General features: G+C 41.9%; 1 protein-coding gene across 4 annotated transcripts in view; it reads left to right on the top strand.

Annotated features, from left to right (window-relative positions):
- The window catches only part of FIG4 (FIG4 phosphoinositide 5-phosphatase), a 3828182-nt gene that overhangs the window by 2221815 nt on the left and 1582886 nt on the right, over positions 1-23481 (top strand). For all 4 annotated transcript variants that reach the window (XM_044066775.1, XM_044066785.1, XM_044066766.1 and 1 more), the window contains exon 13: positions 5152-5268. In XM_044066775.1, the coding sequence (XP_043922710.1) occupies positions 5152-5268 (117 nt within the window). The remainder of the gene's footprint in view (positions 1-5151; positions 5269-23481) is intronic.

The following is a 23481-nucleotide window of genomic DNA, read 5'->3' as shown; positions in this document are numbered from 1 at the left end:
CTCAGGTGAAGTAGCTAAACCAAGAGCAGTTCTGAGGAATTGTGTGAAAATGTGCACAAACACTGGGCTTATATGCAGTCAGAAAAACAAGATTTACAACAGGAAGGCCTACAGACCAGTTAGGAAAACACACAATAAGCTTTCAGCCAGCAGCCCCAAATTCAGACAGGTTTGCTACAGCACACTTCTGCCACAAGAGCATAGTCAGAAAACCTCTTAATGTAAAATTCCTGGTTTTAGAGCTCACATGCAGGGAAACCACACAATCCAGATACTACTGGCCTGAAAAACTAGCATACAGAATGTAATTAAGTACTACAGCAGCAGTGGAAACAGTTCAGCTTTGAAACTCTACTAAAATGCGAGGAATGTTAACAATTAATACAGGATTCTTATGAAATGCAGTAAAAATAATCAGCAGAAATGCAAATGATACTTATTTTTGTTCTTTTAGCAGCAGATAGCTGTAGATGTAGCAGATTCTCTGTAACTCTTAGGTGAAATAGCCAAACCAGGAGCAGCTCTGAGGAATTCAGTTTGCTGTGGCATTTGGCAAACTTGTTTGTTGTAGACACAATGGACATTCATTTCACTAGTGTCCTGGCTGACCACCATTGAAACAGTTAAATGCATTTCACCTTGTGGTAACTGTGGTGGCATAGGAATGTAGCAATTGTTCTGATGTTGTTCTGGGGATTGTGAATGGAAGAATTTAAAGCTACCTCTTCCAGTATTTTTTTAATTCCCCTTCCCCATCCCATTAAGTCACCATTGAACTGTTGGAGATGAATGTCTACTAACTTTTTCTTCTGCTATTTTTCTTCTTGGAATATTTTATCTACATATTGTGCTTGATTAACTATTCATGAATGCCTAAACTTGACTATCTTAAACAGACCTTTTTGATTTGGTGTTGAATTGGTGTTAACAAGCCTTCTACAAAAGCAGCTGCAACCCACTGGCTGGCACTCCTTCTGTAGGTTCTGGAAATCCAGGAAAGGCTATAAACATATCTATCGTGTGTTATAAATATGCAAGCATAGATACATTTTTTTTCTGTACATTGGATATAATTTTTGCTAAATTAGGTGTTGAAGGGCATGCTGTAGTAATAGCTTTTAATAAGTTATTCCAATCAGTAAGAAATCCACCATATGTGTGCTTTGGAATATTATCAACTATATTTGATTTTTTCTCATACTTTCCTAAAACATTTATAGGGTATTGTGGCTTTCAAAACATTTCTCAAGTCTTCAGTAGTTGGATTTTGTAGTTGATATATTCTTCCAGTAATGCGGCATATTTAGCAATGTGTGTTTGAATGGAGGGGGAGGAGTGTACAATAGTTTGAAAATCCACTGCAGTCCATTGGCATACTGCCCTTATGGTAGGTTTGACTTCACTATCCCGAGTGGCTGCAGGATTAGATACTTCTCTCAAAGGATACATTTGGTGTATCAGTGGAAGAAACAGAATCTGCTTCTTCCTCTACTTTTTTATTTAAAAGATGGACACCACTGATATTCTTCTCCAAAAATAGGTATTTTGAGCTGTGTAGTCAGTTGTTTAACTTTCTTTAGGGCATTAGTTTGGGTGGAGTTCTTTCATTAGTAAATTGTTTTAGTTTTCCTACATGCTTTGTGCTAGCTCCGTGTTTGTGTTTGTGATGTAATTGTTTTCTTTTTTTACATTAACATTTAATCTGATGGTATTGTGGCTGATGGTATTTGTCTCTGCTGTCTAAATTTGGTATTATAGACTGACCCATGGAGATGGCTAGAAGTACTTGAAGTAACTTGTCTCGTATCTGGGGGAGTAGCAGGTGTTTCAGTGAAATGTGCCTCCACCTGCCTTCTAGGAGAGAGAGAACAATCAGCTTCGTAAGACACAGGTTAATCATAAGGTGGAAGGAGGGGCAGAAGAATGCCAATCATCATCTGAGGATTCTGACTGTGAAACTGCTGTCTTCAATTTTTTTTAAAGGATATATACCCCAGGAATGTGTGTGTCTGTTTTTTTTTTTTTTGTCTGCATAGTTTTTGTAATGTATTTACTGTTCTATTAGCTGCCTGCAGCTGTGACTTTACTCCAGATGAATTATATTTTATACTTCTAACTACCAATTCCTTTTCCTTATTTTTGGCTTCTTCTTGCAGTCTTTAAAGGCTGACCAACAAGAGGCTAGTACCTTGTTACCTTTTTGTTTCAATTTATTTCTAAGATTTTTTAGAATTTTCTTATCAAAAATTCCTTTTCCAGAAATTGTAAAGCACTATCGTTATTACTGAGCCCAGACCATTTCACCAACTAATTACAGCTGTATCTACCATAGTTACTAAGCATATACCTAACCAGAGTCTCATACTTTGTTTAAAATACCTGCACTGGTGCCCATTATAAACCCACACTCATATCAAAGAGATTGATACGTGACTGTAATTTGAAATCCACTTTCATACTAGTAAGGAATTCTCTCTGTTCCTTTTTCTTTTTGTTTTGATTAGAACCCATAGTCATACATGAGAAGAATACAACATCCTCCTGACAAGGATACTCTGTCCTTATTATTTCTTGATTGGAACCTTGATTCAGACAGGTAAAGAAGCTTGCATTAGTAAAGTAACCTATTTAATATTACATACAATTTCCCAGACTGATGCAAATTACCCACTTACATATAATTATCTCTAGTGTAGAGATTGTCAGTAACGCATACCTGTAGAGACTGTAAACTCTGCTGAAGGTGAGAGAAATAAAATTATGTACTGACACAACAGAAACTTGCCTGACAGAAAGCCTGTCACAGTGGGCCCAGTGGCAATTTCTGGTGCAGCAGCACACTAATGGCTCGAAGAACCCAAGATCTCACGGCACCAAACAGTTATGGTATAAGATAATTTTCACACAACATAGTTCAGCAGAGAATAATCCCATTTATTGCAGAGAACAGACATGTAGGAGACTAGGAAGTTAAGGTGCTGTCTTTCCAAGATATCTAAAGTGTGAATATATATACTATTTCTGATTTAACGTAGCGTTATTGGAATAGTTAAAATGCAGCCACTGACCAATCAAAGATGAACATTATGGCATTAATTTTCCTAACCGAGATCTCTTGACATTTTGTCTGTGTCTTTACATAATAGGTACACATTCTGAATTCCAAAAACAACTTTGTACATTTGCCATGTTGGCATTTTTGTGTTGGCATGAAGTAACTCATCAGAAGCAGACTAAAAGAATCAGGAATCTACCTTGAAATGAAAATGTATTTAAAATACAAGCAGTAATATTTTTATTTCATTTTAACTTCTCCCTTCTCATATATTATTTCAGTCCTGACAGTTTTATGAATTCGCATGCATCTGTACTTTCTTAGTTAATGGCTTAGTTTGCTCAGCTTTAAACAGGACTCCATTAGCCAGTAATCTTTCAATTAGTACAACCAGTTTGTCTGTAATTTTAAAGTCACTCTAAATAGAAAGCCAGGGCTAAAATTTCTCATCATTTTACTTCTCCTGCTTACTTTTGGTTTAATTATAAGCTTAAAATGTGGTTTAAATCAGAAGTTTGTGCTGTTGCCACTATACTTGAATTAAATATTTGGTTATGAAATGCTAGTGCTTTTGCTTCAGAAGACACAAAAGCACTAGCTATTTTTTTCTTTCTTTTTTTTTGTTTAGATAGTGAATGCCATTGATACCTTCCATGTTACCATATTAGGCCTTCAGTGCTTCTCCTGTAAGTTGAGAAGTCCAAGATCAATTATCTTGGGCAGGATGTCTATCAAAATGCAAGTTATGCTTCAGTGTTGTCATCCTTCCACAGTTTCTTTAGTGATGGGATAGTTGGTATAATAGCAGTCATGTTAATTTTTTTCTTGAAGCCATAGTAATGTTTATCAGTAGCCTCTCACCTCTCATGAAGGACCATCACATATTAACCCCATTTCGATTGGTTTGTACCAGAGTCTCTGAGTTTCTCCAAGTTTTGCAAAAAGTAGGAATTCACTCACAGATTAGAAGTGTGACAGTTTGCTTTTTTTGGTGAAATAAACAGAGAATAGTAACAGTACTGTCTTTCCGTCTGGGTAAGTAACACAGAAATGTTTTGTACTTGCAAACTACAGTGCAGTTACAGAAAAAAAGGCATTGTATTTTGGTATATATTGACAAAACTGTCCCCACTGAAACCACTAGTATAGCAAGACATTCACTACAGACAATTTACTGCGGTGGTGGTGCTGCAGTAGTGTTGTCGCCTCACAGAAAGACGTTGTTGCCGTTCGATTCTCAGCTAGAGTGTCTTCTGTGAGGAGACATGCGTGAATGGGCGTACCTTAGTTGAAGGTTGTGCGTCAGGGCTGGCATACTCGGCACGTAAAAAATCTACTGTCAATCATTAGCGGACCGGAGTTCCGCTGTGGCGACCCCTAATCAGGAAAAGCCGAAAGACACAAACAGTGTACAGTGTGTTTACTGTGAAAAATCCAAACTAAAATTCATTTTTAATTTGTTGGAATTAAAAGCACTGTTTGACTTCCATACCTTTCTTGTTACTTACAGTTCAGGTTCATTTTAAAAACTCTTTATGTAGTACAGGATTCCTTACAGTTCACAAGCTGGATATAGTAGCCCTGATCAAAGTGCCAAAGGTATAATCTACCATTTGACTCCTGGTCTTTACTTGAGTTAATCCAAATTTAAGCTCCTAGTACTCATTAAGGCTTCTTGTCCTACATGGCTTCTTCTGGTCTTGATCACAAAATCCCTGTCAGTGAAAGGCAAATGTGGGTTTTTAGCCCTTCTTTTCACCACAACCTTTCCAGTGATCGACATTAGCTGTGCTGTTAAATGTGTTTGTTACTATAACATGTTGTCTGTAGACATCACTCTTAGTGTACACAGTTACATCGGTATGCGTATTCCCATTTGTGTTTAGGCAATTTACAACTTGGAGAGGGAATGATCAAACAAATATAGTAGCAAATGTTGTAGACTTCAGAAATATACAGTATAAATGTGGGACTAGAAATTACTGCCATAAATTTCACCTGTTACAGAGGAGGTTGTATGTTTGAAATTTAAATGTATTATATAATTAATTTTCTTGTATAAGATACATAGACTCACTGGGCTTTTTGTTTTCTAGCAAACAGTTTAATGTGCTGGATCGTTTAAGCATAATTGCTGAAGATGTGGTGAGAAAAACAGGCTTTTTTGTGAATCGACCAGATTTTTATTGTCATACATTGAGACCTGATGAAAAGTAAGTACAATATACAAAAAGCTAAAACTATACCTTTATTTTTTATCTCCATACAGTTTTGCTGGGCTTTTATTTATTTATTTATCTGTTTGTTTATTTATTTCAATTTAATAACCAGGTATGTAGACTGGTCAACAGACTCTTTTCAGCCATAACTTGGGTACCGTAGTGCAAGACACAAACAGAAAATTATACACAGACTAAAGAAAATCACAGAATTGTATGTAATGCAGTAACAAAGGAGAGACAATACATTTTGTAAGTTATTTACATTTGTAACTTAGTGAGGGTTGGGAGGGTGGCCTAATGGTTAAGGTATTTGCCTTACAAACACAAGGTGCAGGGTTTGAGTCTCACAAGGGATAATTGGCTAAGCTTAAAATGGCTCGCAAGGGCAACTTGCTTAGTAAGAATCTATGAATCTATGAATCTATATTATTTACAGTATGTACAGTTAAAGGTAGGCATCTAACAAATAGCCATTTGTTAAAAGAATGTCTTTACAAGACAGATGTGATTATAATGTGTGCTGCAAAGACTAACCATTGTCATGGAAGCAGAGCATCTAGTGTTCATTTAGTTTGTATGCAAACAATTTAAATTTCTCTCGCTGCTTACCTTCTGCAGGTAGCTGATTCAAAACACCTGGGACTAGCCTAAACATAGATCTTTATCCAGCAGAGATTTTAAAATGAGGTATAATGAGGATAATGCTATCTTACTGGTTGTATCTAAATGTGTAGTTAGTCTGCTTGATTTGTAATTTTGTTTTCAGGGAGGACAGTGTCCATTTTAAATAGCTTGTTGGTTTAACTTCTAAGCAGAAATATATCTCTGTCATTTACAGCTAGCCAGTTACACTGCTGTAGAAGTTGGCAGTGATGAAGTTGGAGTTCTGCAAGAAAACCAGATCTGCAGAATTTGTTTATAGTAGTTTGGATTTTAATGTATTTGATTAATGTATTTGATCTGGAATGTAAGGTTACAAGAGGGAACTCATATTCAATTTTAGGGATAAGCACAATTTAGCTAAGACATTATGAGCTGTGAAATTCTGTAACATAATTTTAGTTGGAGTGCTTTGCTAATGATATTGCCAGTGTGTTTGGCCAATGAAAGAGTATCATCCAAAGTGATCCCGTGGTACTTCTGTTCTGTTACTGGTAGTAGTGGATTGCCGTCTGCATCAATAATAATTAGATTAGGAGATTCAGGGAGTATTTGTGGGGTGCCAAAAATCATGAAGTTAGGCTCTGGATTGAGTAAGAGTATTTTTTTTTTTTTTTATTATTTATCCAGTGGCATAAATCTGTAAAGCTAAATCTTAGTTTGTGTTGAAGAGTTAAGGTGTTCTTACATGATTCAGATAGTAAGATATAATCTGCATAAAGGACCAAGTTTTAGGTCCAGTAACTCCTGCTTTTATTATCAGTTTGCTTCTATGTCACTGATTATCAGTTCTGCTTTATCAGGGCTTGAACTCGTTTCCATAAACAGTGTATTTCTCTATCAGTGTCTGCCATTTTTTCTGTAGCTTGGGTAGGAAGTAGTTTAATTCAGTTATAAATACCACCAGATTCCCCACTATTTCACTGTATAGTGATTGGGGTATTGTCCATGGTGAGTTTGTTTGTAGTTGATGAGTATTTATCAGAGAGATCCATAGTAATGGTCATGTAAATGTCATCCTAGTATCCCAAATGCCCACACTTTTACCATTAGTTGATTTCAGATGGTGAGGAGATGCAGTATTACTTGAATGGTACATATAAACTCCTGCAGACTGAGACAGCATGCCTACTTTTCCCAGGCTAGAGGTGGTAGCTGTAGTGCTCGCCAACTGCTGGCAGCAAGACTGCATGACAGTGTTCATATTTCTGCCCCCCCCCATCAAATGCATACACTGCCCCTAGGATGCTTTCTGTTTCCTTCCATAATTTGTGTCCATGTTTCTGTTACCTACTGATCTGATGTTGTCAATTTTCATTCTGTCCTCAATTGATGGGTTCACATCGAAATCATTCGATCCGACTCGGCCGTTGTAAAAACGTGTGGCAACTTAGAACTCCTGAGCTTCTCCCTTATTCAGAGTGTACCCAACCCCATTACCTCAGATCTTGTTTGCTACTGCCAGTGAAATACATCATTGCTAGTTTCTCAAGCTTGAATTTAGAGAAGTGTGTTTTTTCTTCTGTTTACGGTTGTGTTTCTTGTTCTGTTGTCTCCATTTATCTTTCTTGTACTAGTGTACTCTGTAAAATACTATAGTTAGTATTTTTGTTTTCTTCCTTTCCCTTGTACACTTGTAGTTTTTAACTACTTCTATATGAAGCCTTTTCTCGTTCCCTTTTTCTTTTGTCTTAAAAAGAAAAAAAAAACTTTACAGTTTTTCTGATTTAGTTAGAATCCTTAGTTTACAGTTTTGTTTTTTTTATGTGTTACTGTGATTGTTGCTATTTTATTACTTGTTAAGATGTAGGAAAAAGATAAAAGCCCAGCAGGCTTTAAAAAGTGTGGAAAATGTGGTCAAAAAATACCCCTTTCTGATGCTCATACACTTTGTGTACACTGTCTTGGTCCCCTTAATCTCCAAGAAAATTGTTGAATTTGTTATGCATTCAACACAAGGCTCTGGTTGAACGCAAAAATTGATACTGAAGGATTTACTTCTGTCCTCCATTAGTGAGGCTTTATCTGGAGCTCCTAAAAAAAAATCTTGGAAACTATCTCCCACTTCTCCAAGAACTTCCTCTGCTTTTTCTAAATCTTTGGAGAAGTCCTTTAAAAGACCTCTCCCAGATTCACCTGTTCCTCGGATAGGAAAAAGAAGAGGCCAAAATCTACAGATCTGACTTCATCCTTGGATCTGAGACATATAAAGACATAATCCTTGGATCCGATTGTCTCTTCGGATCCAAATACCTTAAAAGTTAAACACACCTCATATCAGACCCCCTCAGATCTGACACGGAGACCTGATGATGTGATATTTTTATCCAGAACAAAATACTCCCCCGAAGTGGACCCAGTTTCCTCCTGAGTTCCTTCCCCCTTCTTAGAGAGGCCAAGATATACTTCAGGAATGTCCACTCATTCATCCAGAAGCCTTACAGAAGAAGATGTGCAGAGAGAAGTGAGGAAAATCCTTCCGGCTCCTACCCCTTTGGGTCAGGAGATCCAGCCTTCCAATACTCCACCATTGCCAGTTCCTCCTCTGACTCCCTTCAAGGTCTTGGAGCCCTTGGATCCAAGTTGTTCAGGCTCATCAGCTTCAGATCTGAGAATTTCTTTGTCCTCGGATTCAAAGCTTGCTCTGAGCTCTTCGGTTCAGTCAGATCCGGAGAGCTCTTGGAGCCAGTTCTACCCTGTCAGGTCCAAGGTGCTAACTTTGACTCTGAGGATTTCGGATCCATTTGTACACCACCTCAGAGCCTCAGCAATGGTTCCGACTCCAACTTCAGCCTCTGGTAGATTGTCCTCAGGGCAGGGAGGAACTGTGGATCAGAGATGGGCTATCTGGGGTCCTATCCCTCATGGGGCAGTCATGGAGAGAGACTTGTGTGCACCCTGGACTCAGACAGAGCCTACCCCCTCAGATCCTCTGTCTACATCTGTACCATCTCTGCATCTGGAGTCTCAACTATCCTGTTCACAGAGGCAGCTGGTACTGAAATCCTAGGCTTCCCATCAGGGTATCCCCACTTCTGACACCTCCCCAGAGTACCCTACTGAGGAGGTCCCTAAGAGCAGAGCATGTAAGAGGAAGCATTTAGAGTCCCCTGAATCTATCACTGAAAATACAGATTTTGAAGAGGGCAAAGGGTCCCTATGGTCACATTCTGATGATGTCTAATTCGGAGCTATCCTGGAGATCCTACAGGTAGCTGGAAGCCCAGCAACCCTTTGTCGAAGGAACCTGCACTTTTGGAGGCGATCATTACCAGCCCATCTGCCTCCTGGGTGAATCCGCCCACCAATGAGCTCATTAACTTGATCTAATGGTGGACATAGCAGGATTCAGACACCATTGAGCCAGTCCCCAGGAAACTGGTAAAAATCATGACAGCTCCAGAGGATAAACAGTTTTGGTCCAAGGGTATGCCTCTTTGATGTCATGATCGTGGCGGCGGCCACTGAGTAGGAAGTTGCGGAAGAAATTTGCTCTGTTCATCCCCTCAACATGGAGTCTCAGGTGATGGACAGATTTGGGAAGCATGTCAATGCTTCAGCAAATACCTTTAGGTCTCTGAACTGTTTGGCACATTTCACAAGACTACAGATGTACCTGATTTAGGAGCTATCAGATACCCTCTCAGGATCTGTTTCTGAAGAGGTAAAAGCATCTGTCACCTCTCAGTTGGCTGCACTACAACTGATATCCAACTCCTCCATGAGGCTCATTTTTAATGTAACAGAAAGAACTTCAAGAGCAGTGGGTTCAGGCGTTGCCATTAAGAGACACACCTGGATGCACTTATGTGATTTTGTGCAGCACTTTAAGTCTTCATTCGTCAATGCTCCTTTTGATGGCACGTCTCTTTTTGACCCCAAGGTTAAAGATACCTTGTCCAGGTGTGAAAAAGATGGAAAAACTCTTTCTGCCATGGGAGTATGTTTAAAGATCCTTTTCATGGAATCATCGAGGCGGGTGTAAAATGTGCTTTAAAAAATCTGAAGGATCTTTCCAGGACACACATGGAGGAGGGTCCTCCAGAGGCAGAGGGGGGAACTCAAACAGTAGATGTCACCCTCATGGCAGAGGTGGCCCGCAGAGCCAGAGTTTCAGAGATTCTTTCTTTGATAAACCTTTTCAGTGCTCCTGAAAGGAGGCCCACTGGAGGCAATCAGGGGTTGCTTGTCCCTGCAGCAGAGAGCCTGGCTAGAAATAAAAAAATATACTTTGTTGCAGAGAATCATTTCCAGAGGTTATGTAATACCATTTTCTCTTTATCCTCCCAATTCAAGAAAAATCCCTCATGTTCCACCCAGTCAGAGGGAGCAAGCAGCAATTCAAATTCAAACGCTGCTAGAAAAAAAAGACATCCAGAATGTCCCCCCAGACCAGTTAAAATCTGGTACTTACTCAAGGTTCTTTTTAGTGCCAAAGAAAACAGGGGACTGGAGACCAGTTTTGGATCTCAGCTTCTTAAACAAATCTGTTCAAAAGACCAAGTTTCAGATGACCGTGGTTCAGTTCATTCTTCCATTTTTGGAAAAGGACAATTGGATGTGCTCAGCAGATCTTCAGGATACATACTATCATATAAAGATGAACAGACAATCCAGGAGATTTTCACACTTCTGGATGGGAGTCAGTCACAGTTCAGACTTCCGCCCTTTGGTCTCATCACAGCCCCATAGGCTGTTTACCAAATTCATGCAATCGTAGCAGCTCACTTGAGACAGCAGGGATTCCAAATGTTTCCATATTTAGATGATTGGCTGATCTCTGCCCCAACCAGGCATCATCTCATTTTGGCAAGAGAAAAATAATCCAGACATGTGCTGTACTAGGAATAACCATAAACTACAAAAAGTCTAATCTAGAACCAAGTCAGAGTCTAGAGTTCATAGGAGCACTGCCCGATACAAAATCAACTGTAGCCTTGCTTTCCCCCCTCTAGAGTTCAGACAATAAGGTCACAAGTAAAAAAAGATAGTTTGCAGTACCAAAATCTCAGCCCGCTTGGTCCTTCTGGCTTTGGGTCAATGGTGGCGACAATAACATTACTACCCTTAGCCAGATTTCACATGAGAGTTCTCCAGTGGATATTGGCCTCCCAGTGGTCAGTACTTCATCTTCCTTTATCTGCTCTGATACTAATCATCAATATATGCAGGAGGGATCTAATATGGTGGATTCATTCGCAAGAGGTTTTACAAAGCCGTTTGTTCGTTCCCCCTCAGCCTAAGGTCATTGTGACCACGGATGCTTCCCAACTGGGGGGACATTACCTGGGAAAGACAGTGTAATGCTCATGGTCCCCCAAAGAGGCTATTTGCATGTCAGTGTCCTTGCGTTGACAGCAGTGCTTCTAGCATTGCAGCCCTTTCAGAATGCTCTCCCTTCAGGAACAATTGTGATTCAAACAGGCAATATGTCACTGGTTTTGGTACATCAGCAAACAAGGAGGAACCAGATCTTACCCCCTGTGTCGAAACACATTCAGGGCTTGGCAATGGGTGATCTCTTCCAGCCACTTTCTTAAAGCAATGCATATTCCGGAGAATATGGCAGAATTGATTTTCTGACAATGTGGCCAGCCTTTCTGCAGTCTTTTCATATCTTCTCTGAACAACAAGTGCAGCAGCTTCTTTGCGCCAAAGGGTACTCTTCTCCATGATTGGCCCCCGGTCTACTTTATGCTTATCCCCCAATCCTTTTGATCCCAAAGTTCTTACAGAGAGCTGCCAGGCTGAAGAGGAAAGTCATCCTCATTGTACCTTATTGGCGTTGACAAATTTGCTTCCCCTTCCTGTGGCCTAATTTAATTCATAAACCCTGGATTCTGGACCCTGCTCCAGATCTGCTGTCTCACCCAACAGGCATGATACATCCAGATCTCCTCAGTCTCAAGCTGACACATTGGTTTCTTCATTTCTAGTAATAGCCAGACAACCTAAGCTCTCTGCTCTTGTCCACCAGATTTTGTTATCTTTTCTTAAACCATCTACTAGGAAACTTTATGCTAGTAAATGGAAAAGATTTGTTTACTGGGCACTTCAGAATCATATGGGACCCTTTTCTACCCCACTTCATAATATTCTTGATTTCTTAATGCTACATTTTAATCAAGGAGCTAGGTCTTCAATGATTAAATTTCAGTTGGCGCAATTTCTAATTTCCATATTGGATTTGATGGATGTTCTTCGTGTTTCACTGTTGCAGTCATTACATTTGGGTTATCTGCTTGCAGTGGCCCTCAATCGGCCTGATTAACAAAGTCTTGGGTCCTGCATCAGTTGCTGTCCCTTCTTCCATGACTTCAGGTTGTCAGGGATATAAAACATGCAGCCGACGGCATTACATCAGTCTTTCTTGCCGTGCGGTGCTTGAAGCAGAAGCAGTTCGCAAGTGCTGGTCAGCCAACTCCTGAAATTTTCGTTTTCAAGTTTCAGAACCGAAGTCTTCAACTAAAGCTAAGCACCCCATTGGAGAAACTTTTTCTTGCTCCTTACCAATGTCAGTAAAAGTTAATAATTGCATTACTTGTGGAAAGCAAATACCTCATAAAGATTTTCATTCGTACTGTATTCCTTGCCTAGGCCCTGACCACGATGTACCTTGCTGTCGGTTTTGTGCTTTATTTAATCAGTGCACTGTCCGTCTTCAGTATATTTTTGCCTCTAAATATTTTGGATCTCGGTTTAATTATCCAGAAATGTCGTCTGTTACCATCCGACTACCGAGATTTTGAAAAAGCACAAAGATAAAGACAGAGACAGGCCGCTGAGGTCCAAAACTGCCGACGACACTTCTCCTAAGCCAGTCGCCAGTTCGCCGGTACTCACTGAGGTGCTTTTTGCAGCCCCTGATGCCCGCTACTTCTGATTCACAGGTCTCTACTGAGGCCCATTCGGAGTCCAGTATGCCACGAGATGCTTCAACTATGGAACCAGCGGATGTCTCTACCTTGGATGGGTCCGGAGCCGTTTCTGATGGTGTATTCAGGCCTACGGACTTGCATACTAAACGGACTCTTCCTTCTTCATTTAGGCCTAAATCTCAAACCATGGCTAAAAAAAATGATGCCCAGGCCACATGCTCAGGCCTCTATGCCTAAAAAACAAATGATAAGAATGGCTGAAGGTCTTATAACTCTAATCAGGGGAAGCCAATCTCCCCCTTCTAAGAGACCTAGGACTGAAGTTGTTTATGAATCTTCTGACCAGGATTCTGATTATTCTGATGATCTGGATTTGCCCTTATCTACTTATGAGGATTCTGATGCAGAGGAATCTATTCCCTCTGCTTCCCCTCTAGAGGATTTTTCTTTTCATGAAACCTTACAGACTCTAAGGGAGCATTTCCACTGAGAAAGCCAGGATTTTTCTGATTCAAAAAAGAGGCTTAGGGATTTCTTACTCCTGACTCAGCATAGGCCTTTAGCTATTCCTCCTGTACTAGACATTGTTGATGATGCTTTTTTGGAATCTAGTTTGGCACCTGATTCTTTGTCTCCTGCTCCCAGAAAACCTGTCAGATATTACAGGGTTCCTGATTCACACAAATTCCTTTTTAAAAATCCTATTGCGGATCCAGAGACTATTTCACAGGGACCCAAGGGCATTAAAGCTTCTACTGCTAAAAATCCTACCCTTGATAGAGACTCCAGGGCACTGGATAGGTGGGGTAAGAAGGTTTACACTTCTGTAACCTTGGCCATTAGGGCTTTAAATTGCCAGTTTCATATATTAAAGTATCAGCAACATGCTATTGGATTGCTTAAACAGAAAATAAAGAATCACAAGATTTAATGCATTCTGCTGAACAGGTTGGAAAACATACTTTGCAATGTGGATTTGATTCATTGGAGGCCTCTTGCAGGGCTGCTGTTACTGGGTCTGTGCTCAGAAGGCATGCTTGGCTTAAGGAGCAATTTTTGCCTGATCATGTTAAAGCTAAATTGTTGGATGCTCCCTTAAATCAGGACTGCCTGTTGGCAACAAGGCTGAGGAAGTTCTTAAAAAGATGGAAGATATACAAACTGTTAAAGATTTCTTACAATTTCAGCCTCCTAGATTTAGTAGGCATTGGCCCTCTAAGAATTGGTCCTTTCCAGCCCCTTCTAGGTCTTCTCAAGCCAAACCCAGGTACAGCAGAAACCCCGGGTTTCAGTCCCAGGGGACACACAAGACTAAGCAGTGGGGGGTTTCCGCACCCAAATCGGGGAGTAGTAAGACTACCCCCTATGGAAAACTGTCTCAATTACTTGCTTTTAAAACTTCCAAGCACTTCCCAACTGAATGCTCCTTTAGGCGGAAAGATTGGTCTGCAGGACAAAATCTGGGAACTCATTACCCAGGACAAATGGGTTTTAAATATAGTGTCCCAAGGATACAGATTTCACTTCCACTCCTTACCAACACTAAGCGGGTGGCCAGATCTATCCCCAAATCAGTGGGCAGAGGCCCAAAATCAAGTACTCTCTCTCTTAAGCATGGGGGCTATTCAGTTGGTACCAGAAGAGGAAAAGGGACAAGGTTTCTATTCGAGACTTTTTCTGGTACCCAGAAAAGGCAATACATGGTGTCCTATCCTGGACCTTTCTACTCTAAATACCTTTCTGGTGATTCCAAAATTCAAGATGCTGACTCTTCACCAGCTACTTCCTATGCTAGGCAAAGATGCATGTTTGGCAACACTAGACTTAAAAGAAGCATACCTGCACATCCCTATCAGGGAGTCTTGCAGAAGATACCTACGCTTCAAAGCAGGCAGCATGTTCTATCAGTTCTCTGCACTGCCCTTTGGCTTATCTACTGTACCCAGGGTATTCACAAAGTGCCTAGCTCCAGTCATTGCATTCTGCAGGCAATGAAATATTCAAATATATCCATACCTGGACGATTGTCTAATTCAGGGAGAAAGCTAGGACATACTTTTGAATCATCTGGCCTTTGTTCAAAGGTTACTGACTTGTCTGGGGTACACCATAAATGAAAATAAATCACACCTGGTACCCTGTCAACAAATTATATTCCTAGGAGCAAGCTTGAATACAACTTCCCAGATGGCTTTCCTCACGCCAGAGAAACGGACTCATTTGACAACCTACTTCAGACAAGTGCCACAAAAAAAACAGGTATCTGCAAGGCAAATACTGCAGGCATTGGGGTTCATGGCCTCCTGCATTCTTCTAATTCCATATGCAAGGCTGCATATGAGAAACTGCAATGGTATCTCAAAAGCCTATGGTGTCAACATTCACAGGATCTAGAAGCTATGATTCCTATCATACCTTGTCTATGCCTAGAGTTCCTTTGGTGGGCAGAAGCCTGCCACCAAAACAAGGGACTACCATTAACACTACCCCCTGACACCAAAACCTTAACAATAGACACATCAGACTATGCATGGGGGGGCTCACCTGGCAGGGAAGTTCAGGGCAAATGGATCCCAAGTCAAATGCACCTACACATAAATCAAAAGGAAATGTTAGCTGTATAGAATGCTCTGACAGCCTTCAAGGACCACATTCTTCCAGGACAAGTAATGGTAAAGATGGACAACACCGCAGTCATGTGGTACATAAACAAGCAGGGGGGTACACATTCTTACCCCCTCTGCAGACTAGCCATGGCATTGTGGAACACAGCCTTGAGCTACCAAGTGAATATACAAGCTCACTTCCTGCAAGGAAAACTAAATACACTGGCAGATGGACTAAGCAGAAACCTCATGGACCGACATGAGTGGAAACTAGAACCAAGGATTTTCAACATGTTGACAAGCAAATGGGGGAGCCCAGATATAGACCTGTTTGCCTCCCCCTAGAACCATCAATTGGACAAATTTTGCACAAGAATTCCCCACAAACTAGCTTGGAAAGTGGATGCTCTATCCTTCAGCTGGAAAAGCCTATCAGTTTATGCCTTTCCTCCTCTACTTTTGCTCTCCAAGGTACTACTAAAGATCAAACAGGACAAGCCAAGGACGATTTTAATTGCACCAGACTGGCCACGCCAACACTGGTGTACCCCCTCCTGCGCAGTGTGTCACGCTTGGCCCCATGGCACCTGCCTCAGACTTCTTCCCTGTTGTCTCAGCAGGGGAACCAGATTCTGCACCCTCAGCTGCAAACCCTGAACCTAGCAGCCTGGCTAATCACCTAATCTCTCCTTTACCACCCCTCAGTAAATCAGTGATCACTATCATTTTAGAGGCAAGGAGGCCTAGTACTAGAAAATCTTATGCTGCAAAATGGAAAGGATGTTGTACCTGGAACCAATCTCAAGGGATGAGTGCAGCAGTGCCCAATTTATCTCAGATTCTACAATATTTGACTGAGATGCTTCATAAGGGCTTGTCCTTTTCCTCCATCAAGATTCATGCCTCAGCCATTTCATCTCATTATAGCACAGAGCCCTCCCCTCTTCTCTCATCCACTGCTCAAGCAGTTCCTCAGAGGGGCCAGAAATTTAAGGCCACCGAGAAGAGCTCCAACTCCAGCCTGGGACCTTAACTTTGTTTTGGATAAACTCACTCTTCCTCCTTTCAAGCCAGCTGCTACTGCAGATTTAAAGTCCCTTTCCTGGAAAACAGCTTTCCTTTTAGCAATCACTTCTGCAAGAAGGGTATCCAAGTTACAGGCCCTTATGGCAGTGGAGCCTTTCATCATCTTTCATGCGGACAGGGTGTCCCTCAGAACCAATCCCTCCTTCATGCCCAAGGTGTGGTATCCAGTGTGGCTCTTAATCAGTCCATTCATTTGCCTACCTTCTTTCCTAACCCGCAGAACAAAGGGGAACGGATACTGCACTACTTAGATGTGCACAGACAACTTAGATTCTACTTGGACAGGACTAAACCTCAAAGGAAATCTGATCAACTGTTGGCATTTGCTGCAGGGAGAGAGGGGAAAGCTATTTCAAAGCAAACCATTTCAAAATGGATGGGCCACTGCATTCATTTCTGCTATAAGCACCATGGAAAACTTATCCCACAGGGCATCAGACCCCATTCAACCAGGGCTGCATCTACCTCTGCAGCCTTCCTCAGGGGCGTCTCTACAAGGGACATCCTAGAAGCTGCTACCTGGAGTTTTGTACATACTTTCACCAAGCATTATCATTTGCCAATTTTCTCTAAATCCAGAGCTGGTTTTTGCCACTGCAGTCTTGCAGGGCCTTATAGCTGGTCCTAATTCTATTTAAATTCCTCCTCCCAACCTTAGCTTTGGGAATCTACCCAAATGTAATGACTGCAACATTGAAACACAAAGAACATAGTACAGTTGTGTACACTTACCATAAATGTAGATGTTCGAGTGTATTCACTGTTGCAGTCCTGGTTACCCTCCCTCCAGCCCCTTTCTTCTTTTGGCTATACCTCTATTCTCACTTACTATGCTCAAAAAGCTTTTTGGTGTATTTGCTTTTTTGTTGGAGGTATATCCTTGTATTATAGATTTAATTGCTTCCCATTAGGGGAGCACCTGACATCTGGGGCAAGAAAAACTGATGTAATGGCGTCGGGTGCATGTTTTATACCCCTGACGACCTGACGTCATGGAAGAAGGGACAGCAATCGAAGCAGGACCCAAGACTTTGTTAATCAGGCCGACTGAGGGCTACTGCAAGCAGATAACCCAAATGTAATGACTGCAACAGTGAATACACTCGAACATCTGCATTTATGGTAAGTGTACACAACTGTACTTTCCTCACTCGCGTCTCATAGGTTCATAGGTTCATAGGTTTATACTAGGCTATCTGCCCTAAGGCATTTATAAGCCTAGCCCAAATTATTGTGGCTTACGCCACCCCTTATATGAAAAAATACTGTGCCCATTAGTTTGTTGTGCCTCTGTCCAGCAGTGACCCAGAGATGATTCCCGGGGTAAACCTACGATCTCCCATCCACAGGTCTAGATTTCTCTTGAACAGAGTCAGCGAGGTGCTCTGCCTCACATGGACCGGGATTTTATTCCACAGCATAGGAGTCTCTGAGTGATAAATCTATCCCTCCAGCACGCCCTATTTATATCCGTGCTAAGGTTTAAGTCGCTTGCTCTAGTGGTTTTGGTGGATTTGGATTTTTGAGGTGGAGCATGTCCATTAATTCCGGGTTGGACATGGCCTTGTATGTCAGGCACATGTCACCTCTGAGCAGACGGTATGTGACTGAATAGAGCTGGAGTTTCTTCAATCTGGCAGCATATGACAGATTTTGGAGTCCCTTTATCCTTTTGGTGAGGAACTTTTGGGGTCTCTCCAATTGCTGCAGATGTCGGGTGAGATACATCCCGAATGGGGCATTGTACTCGATCATTGGTCTGATAAGTGAAGAGTACAGGGGAACAATGACCTCACTAGATCTGGATGTGAATCCCTTCATGATCAGGTGGGCAATGTAGAAGGTCTTTCTAACCACTTTAGCAATGTGAGTGTCAAAAGAAAGGCCACTGTCAACCTGGGTCCCCAGGTCCCTGATAACCTCTTCTGTGCTTAGTGGATTGCCACCTATATGGTAGCTTGGGGTTACCTTGTTTTTCCCGAAGGGTATGACTATACATTTTTTGGCGTTTAACTTCAGGCCATGGCTCTGGCACCAGCTATCTGTTTCCGTGAGTCCCTTCTGAAGGATATCAGTGTCCGATGCACTTTCCACTATGGCGCCCAGTTTGCAGTCATCTGCAAACTTTGTCAGCCAAAGTCCTCCCATGTTGGCCTGTACTTCTGAGAAGTAGATGCCAAACAATAGGGGCCAAGGACCGAGCCCTGTGGGACACCACTTGTGACCGGCTTGGAGTCTGACACAGCGCCAGCAACTCTAACCCTGTGGGTTCTGTCCTTAAGCCAGTTTGCAACCCATCTTGTGACATATGGGTTTACATTTAAGCTGGTAGTTTTTCTACAATACCCGAGTGGGGTATTGTGTCGAAAGCCTTTGCAAGGTCAAGGTAGGCTGTATGGACTGCCTTTCCCTCATCAATGGCCTTGGTGACTATTTCAAGAAGTTGACCAAGTTCAAAAGGCATGATCTTCCCTTGACAAAGCCAAACTGGGTCGGGTCCAATGTCTGCAAGTCCCCTATATCTTTGTTTATGAGCTCCATTATGATCCTCTCCATAGCTTTGCAGACTAGACTTGTTAAGCTTATGGGCGGTAATTACCAGGGTCCGTGAGGCGCCACCTTTGTGGAGTGGGACCACAGTTGCCGTCGCCACTCCTTGGGCACGTATCCTGTGGTAAGGCTGAGATTAAACAGCTGCCTTATGTGCGGGTTTAATTCCTCATTTAGCTCGTGTAGCACACAGCCGGGGACACCATCCGGTCCCATTGATGCTGTGTTTTTAGCTTTAGAGAGAGCAGCTTTCACCTGCGCATTTGAGATGTCCGGGGGGCTACACTCGGCTGGGATAGTTATCTCTCCTTTAGGAGAGGGGGGTGAAGTTTGCACTGAACCTGTCTTGCCAGTATGTTGGCAATGTCTGTGGGTTCAGTGATTTTTGTATCATTTTGGACTAATTCTGAGCATATCTGTGAGTTTCCACCCAGGTTCCTAACATAGCTGAAAAAGGCCTTATGATTGTCCTTTGAATCCATGGCAATTTTTCTCTCAAAATTGGCCTTAGTTGATTTTATGAGTGCTCGTAATTTTTTACTAATAATGATCAGGGGTGACTTCCCTTTTATGGATTTTGTTCTATCATGTAATAGCTTTCTCCTCTTATTGTAAAGTTTGTTAATGGCTGGGGTCCACCAGACTGGACGTTTGCCCTTTGTGGAAAGAGTCTTGGTTTTATTTGGGATTGCCTGATCCATGCAGTCCTGGAGGTGTTCATAGAAGGCATTTGTAAGGGCTTCCAGAGCTTGGGTTGTGGTTTCCTCTGACTCAGGGGCCTTGAAGGATACCACACCAGTCTTGAGTAGTGTGAAGTTTGCTTTAGAGAAGTTCTTCACTATGGTCTTTTTTGTTTGGGGTGGGGGCGGGATGTGGATTTCCAGTGAGATTAGTTTATGATCAGATCTCACCAATGAGGGATATACTTCCGGTGTGGAGCATTTTGTCCCCATGTTTGTGACAATGAGATCTAGTATATTTTCGCCTCTCGTGGGAACAGTGACTAGCTGTTCCATGGCATTTGAATTTATGAACTCCAGGAACCGTTGGGCTAGAAAGTTAGGGCTTGAGTAATGTTCCCAGTCTATATTCGGGTAGTTGAAGTCACCCAATATGATGGTGTTTGGAGATAATCTTTGTAAAACCGTTTTATGAGGCACACTTCTGTTAACACCTCTGTTTAAAGATCCTACTCCTCCATGGGATCTAACTCTGGTACTGCAAGCCCTGGTTCATCCACCGTTTGAACCTGCACATGACTGTGATCTTAAATTTCTTTCTTGGAAAACTTTGTTTTTTGGTGGCCATTACGAAAGCCAGGTATGTTTCTGAAATTCAAGCCTTATCTGTGAAATCCCCATATCTAATTTTTCATAAAGATAGTTATATTATGAACTAATGCATCTTTTTTTGCCCAAGGTAGTTTCAGAATCTAATATTAATCCATCCATCAAATTAGCATTTTTCTTCCATATTATTCAAACAAGGGCGAGTATTTTTTACATTTATTGGATGTTCATAGGCAATTGCATTTCTACTTGCACTGAACAAAGGACATCAGAGCTAAAGATCAGTTATTTGTTTCTTTTGCTGATATGAAATGGGGTAAACCAGTATGCAAAATTACTCTCGTCAGATGACTTACTAGCTGCATTTCCTTTGTTTACAAAAAATTAGATATCCCTTTACCAAAGCAAGTTTATGCTCATTCAACCAGGTCCTCGTAGCACCTTCCTCAATTTTTCATTTGGGGGCATCCATGGATGAAATATGTGCAGCAGCGACTTGGGCTTCCCCATACTTTCATCACTCATTACAAATTGGATTTGGTATCCAGAGGTAGAGCATCATTTGGCCCAATGATGCTTAGGAATATCCTGCCTCGAGTCCACCCTGGGATTTAGGTAACTGGGGACTCTGTCCTATCAGTTGAGGACAGAATGAAAATTGACAACATCAGATAAAGAAGTTATGTGCGTTAAGCACCTATGCCTCTTTGATTAACAGTTAGTAGAGTTTTGGGAGGTGGCAGAAGAGTAGATTAATAATTCTAGGCAACATATTTGCTGTGTCTTGCACTTTAAGCCATTTAAATGTTTTTAGGGCATGGAGAACAATGATCATGCTCCGATATTCAGAAAAAGATAAATCAGTTAAGCACTTAAGTGGTGTGAGATCAGATATTAACAAATGATCTGATGATGTCAGTCTTCACTCAATCCATGACTGTGGGCTCAGATCCGAGCCTTGGAACTGACTGGACTGTTTACTTCAGCTCGCTTCCTCCAAACTCTTGAGCTAGGCTCTGCCCATAATGCTCCTCTGTAATTACCTCATATCTTGTTTGCCGTTTCATGTGTCAGATGCATTTCTACTGCTCTCGAGCTTTGGCTATATTTCAGTGAGTTTTTCTTAAAAATTTAATTTCAGATTTCTCTCTCAGACTGTTTACTTCATTAGCATAGTTATTTTTTTATCCGCCTCTCTCTCTTCTCCGCTCTCTACAGTCTGGGTGTGCGTGAGTGTCCATGTTATTTATTTCTCTTCTACCGTTGGTAGTTTCTGTCAAAGTACCATTGTTGGTACTCCTTCTTTCCCCTTTTTACCTTTCTAGGTATTCTCTTATACTATAGTTGGTATTTCTTTTCCTTTAATCCTTTCTATTAAAAAAGAAGAAAGACTTTTCTTCTATCACTGTATGACTTTGTGACTGATATGGACGGGAAAGTAGATTCACCTGTTAAACTTAAGAGCACCTCAGGTTTTAAGAGGTGTGAGAAGTGCCAGGACGAAATGCCTAATTCAGATGCACATACTTTATGTGTACTGCCTAGGGAAAGTTCATTTGCAAGAGAGTTGCTTGATTTGTCATGGTTTCTCTATGAGAACTCTCACAAAACAAATTAGTCTTAAAAAGACTTCTAAAATCAGAGTTTGACAAGGCCGTTTCTCAGTCAAAGACATGAGGTCATTTTGTCTTCATCCTCTTCAACCTCTTCTAGGAAACGCCCTTCTTCAGTTCCCAGTGTTTTGGAACTGACAAAGAAGGCACCAAAACATTCCTCGGTGCCGACCACTTTCTCGACACCGAAATCAGGACTTGGCATAGAACTTTTTGAATCTTTGGAGTTGACATTGGCTTCCTGGACTCCTTCACCACCAGACAAACTAAAATTCATCTCAGTACCTAGATCTAGGTACTCTCCATATGTTGATCCTCATATAGACAGACCACCTACCCCTTCCTTGATGGCAGACCCCCTAGGTCTCAGTTTACAGCATTGGTTTGATCCACTAAGAGTCTCTCCGAGGCCGACATCATGAGACTGGTGGATCAGCTCCTAGTGGCGAGGGGATTGTCTTCAGTTCCTAGCCAACCTGGCGTAGGAACCTCTTCATCTAAGACACTGCCATTTCTTCCTCCAATTCTTATCGAGACTTTGGAGCCCTCAGCTCTGACACTCCCGCACAGACTACCTTGGTTCCAGTAGCAACTTTGTTTCTTTTCTGGTCAGGTCCGAGGTGTATGGACTGGTTTCCTTAACTTTGGAGCCATCCAAGGAATCCAAATTCCTACCTACATTAGGCAGAGCCCTTCACTAACACTCTTCAAGAGAAACCTTGACGAGTGGATGGGTAACAGAAAATACACCCCTGGGATCACTTCATTGGCTCTTCTTGACAGAGGCTCAGTTAATTAATCAATGGGGTGGTGAAAGCTGACACACTTTGGCTAGGTTTATTAATGCCCTCAGGCAGATAGCCTAGTACCTACCTATGAACTATGCCCCTTGGTGCTTCGGCCTTTGCAGGATCCACCCAGGCTTCTGTTTCGGGGGTCACCTCCTCGGTGTGGGGTGTGACAGGAGTCCGTTTCAGTTCCAGGCTCCCATCCCACAAAGGGGGGGGGGGGTGGCCTTCCAAATCATGGAGAAGGCTTTGTCCATTGCAGACACACAGTCTTTGCCATCCCTGTTGGGACAGATTTCAACATCTCCTCAACCTGAGCTGCCATCTGTCTCATCTCTAGGACAGAGGCCACAAAAGTCCCAGGAAAGACCCACTTTGGTGGTTTCTTCTTTGGACACTTCCTCGGAACATCCCCCTGATCAAGTACTTGCAAAGAAGAAGTGTAAGAGGAAGCACTTAGACTCCCCGGAGGACTCTTTCACTGAAGATACTGATTTTGATGTAGAGGAAGGTTCCCCCAGGTCACCCCTTGATGATGTTTCCTTTGGTGACATCCTAGAAATCTTGAAACAGAGGGGTGGCTGGTCTTCCATCCAACCTTCCTTGGAGGAGTCCGTATACCTGGAGGCTTTTAGTGCCCAACCCTCTTCTTCAGGGATTTCTCTGCCCACTGATGATCTTATTAAACTGATTGAAGATGCCCAATTCCATCGAGCCAATCCCCAAGAGGCCTA

This window comes from Protopterus annectens, chromosome 1.part0 (genome assembly GCF_019279795.1).
Source record: "Protopterus annectens isolate FY-2018-M chromosome 1.part0, PAN1.0, whole genome shotgun sequence".
Classification (NCBI taxonomy): Eukaryota; Metazoa; Chordata; order Ceratodontiformes; family Protopteridae; genus Protopterus; species Protopterus annectens.
Note: the sequence above shows the minus strand (reverse complement) of the source record. Positions and strands in the feature narration are given on the sequence as shown.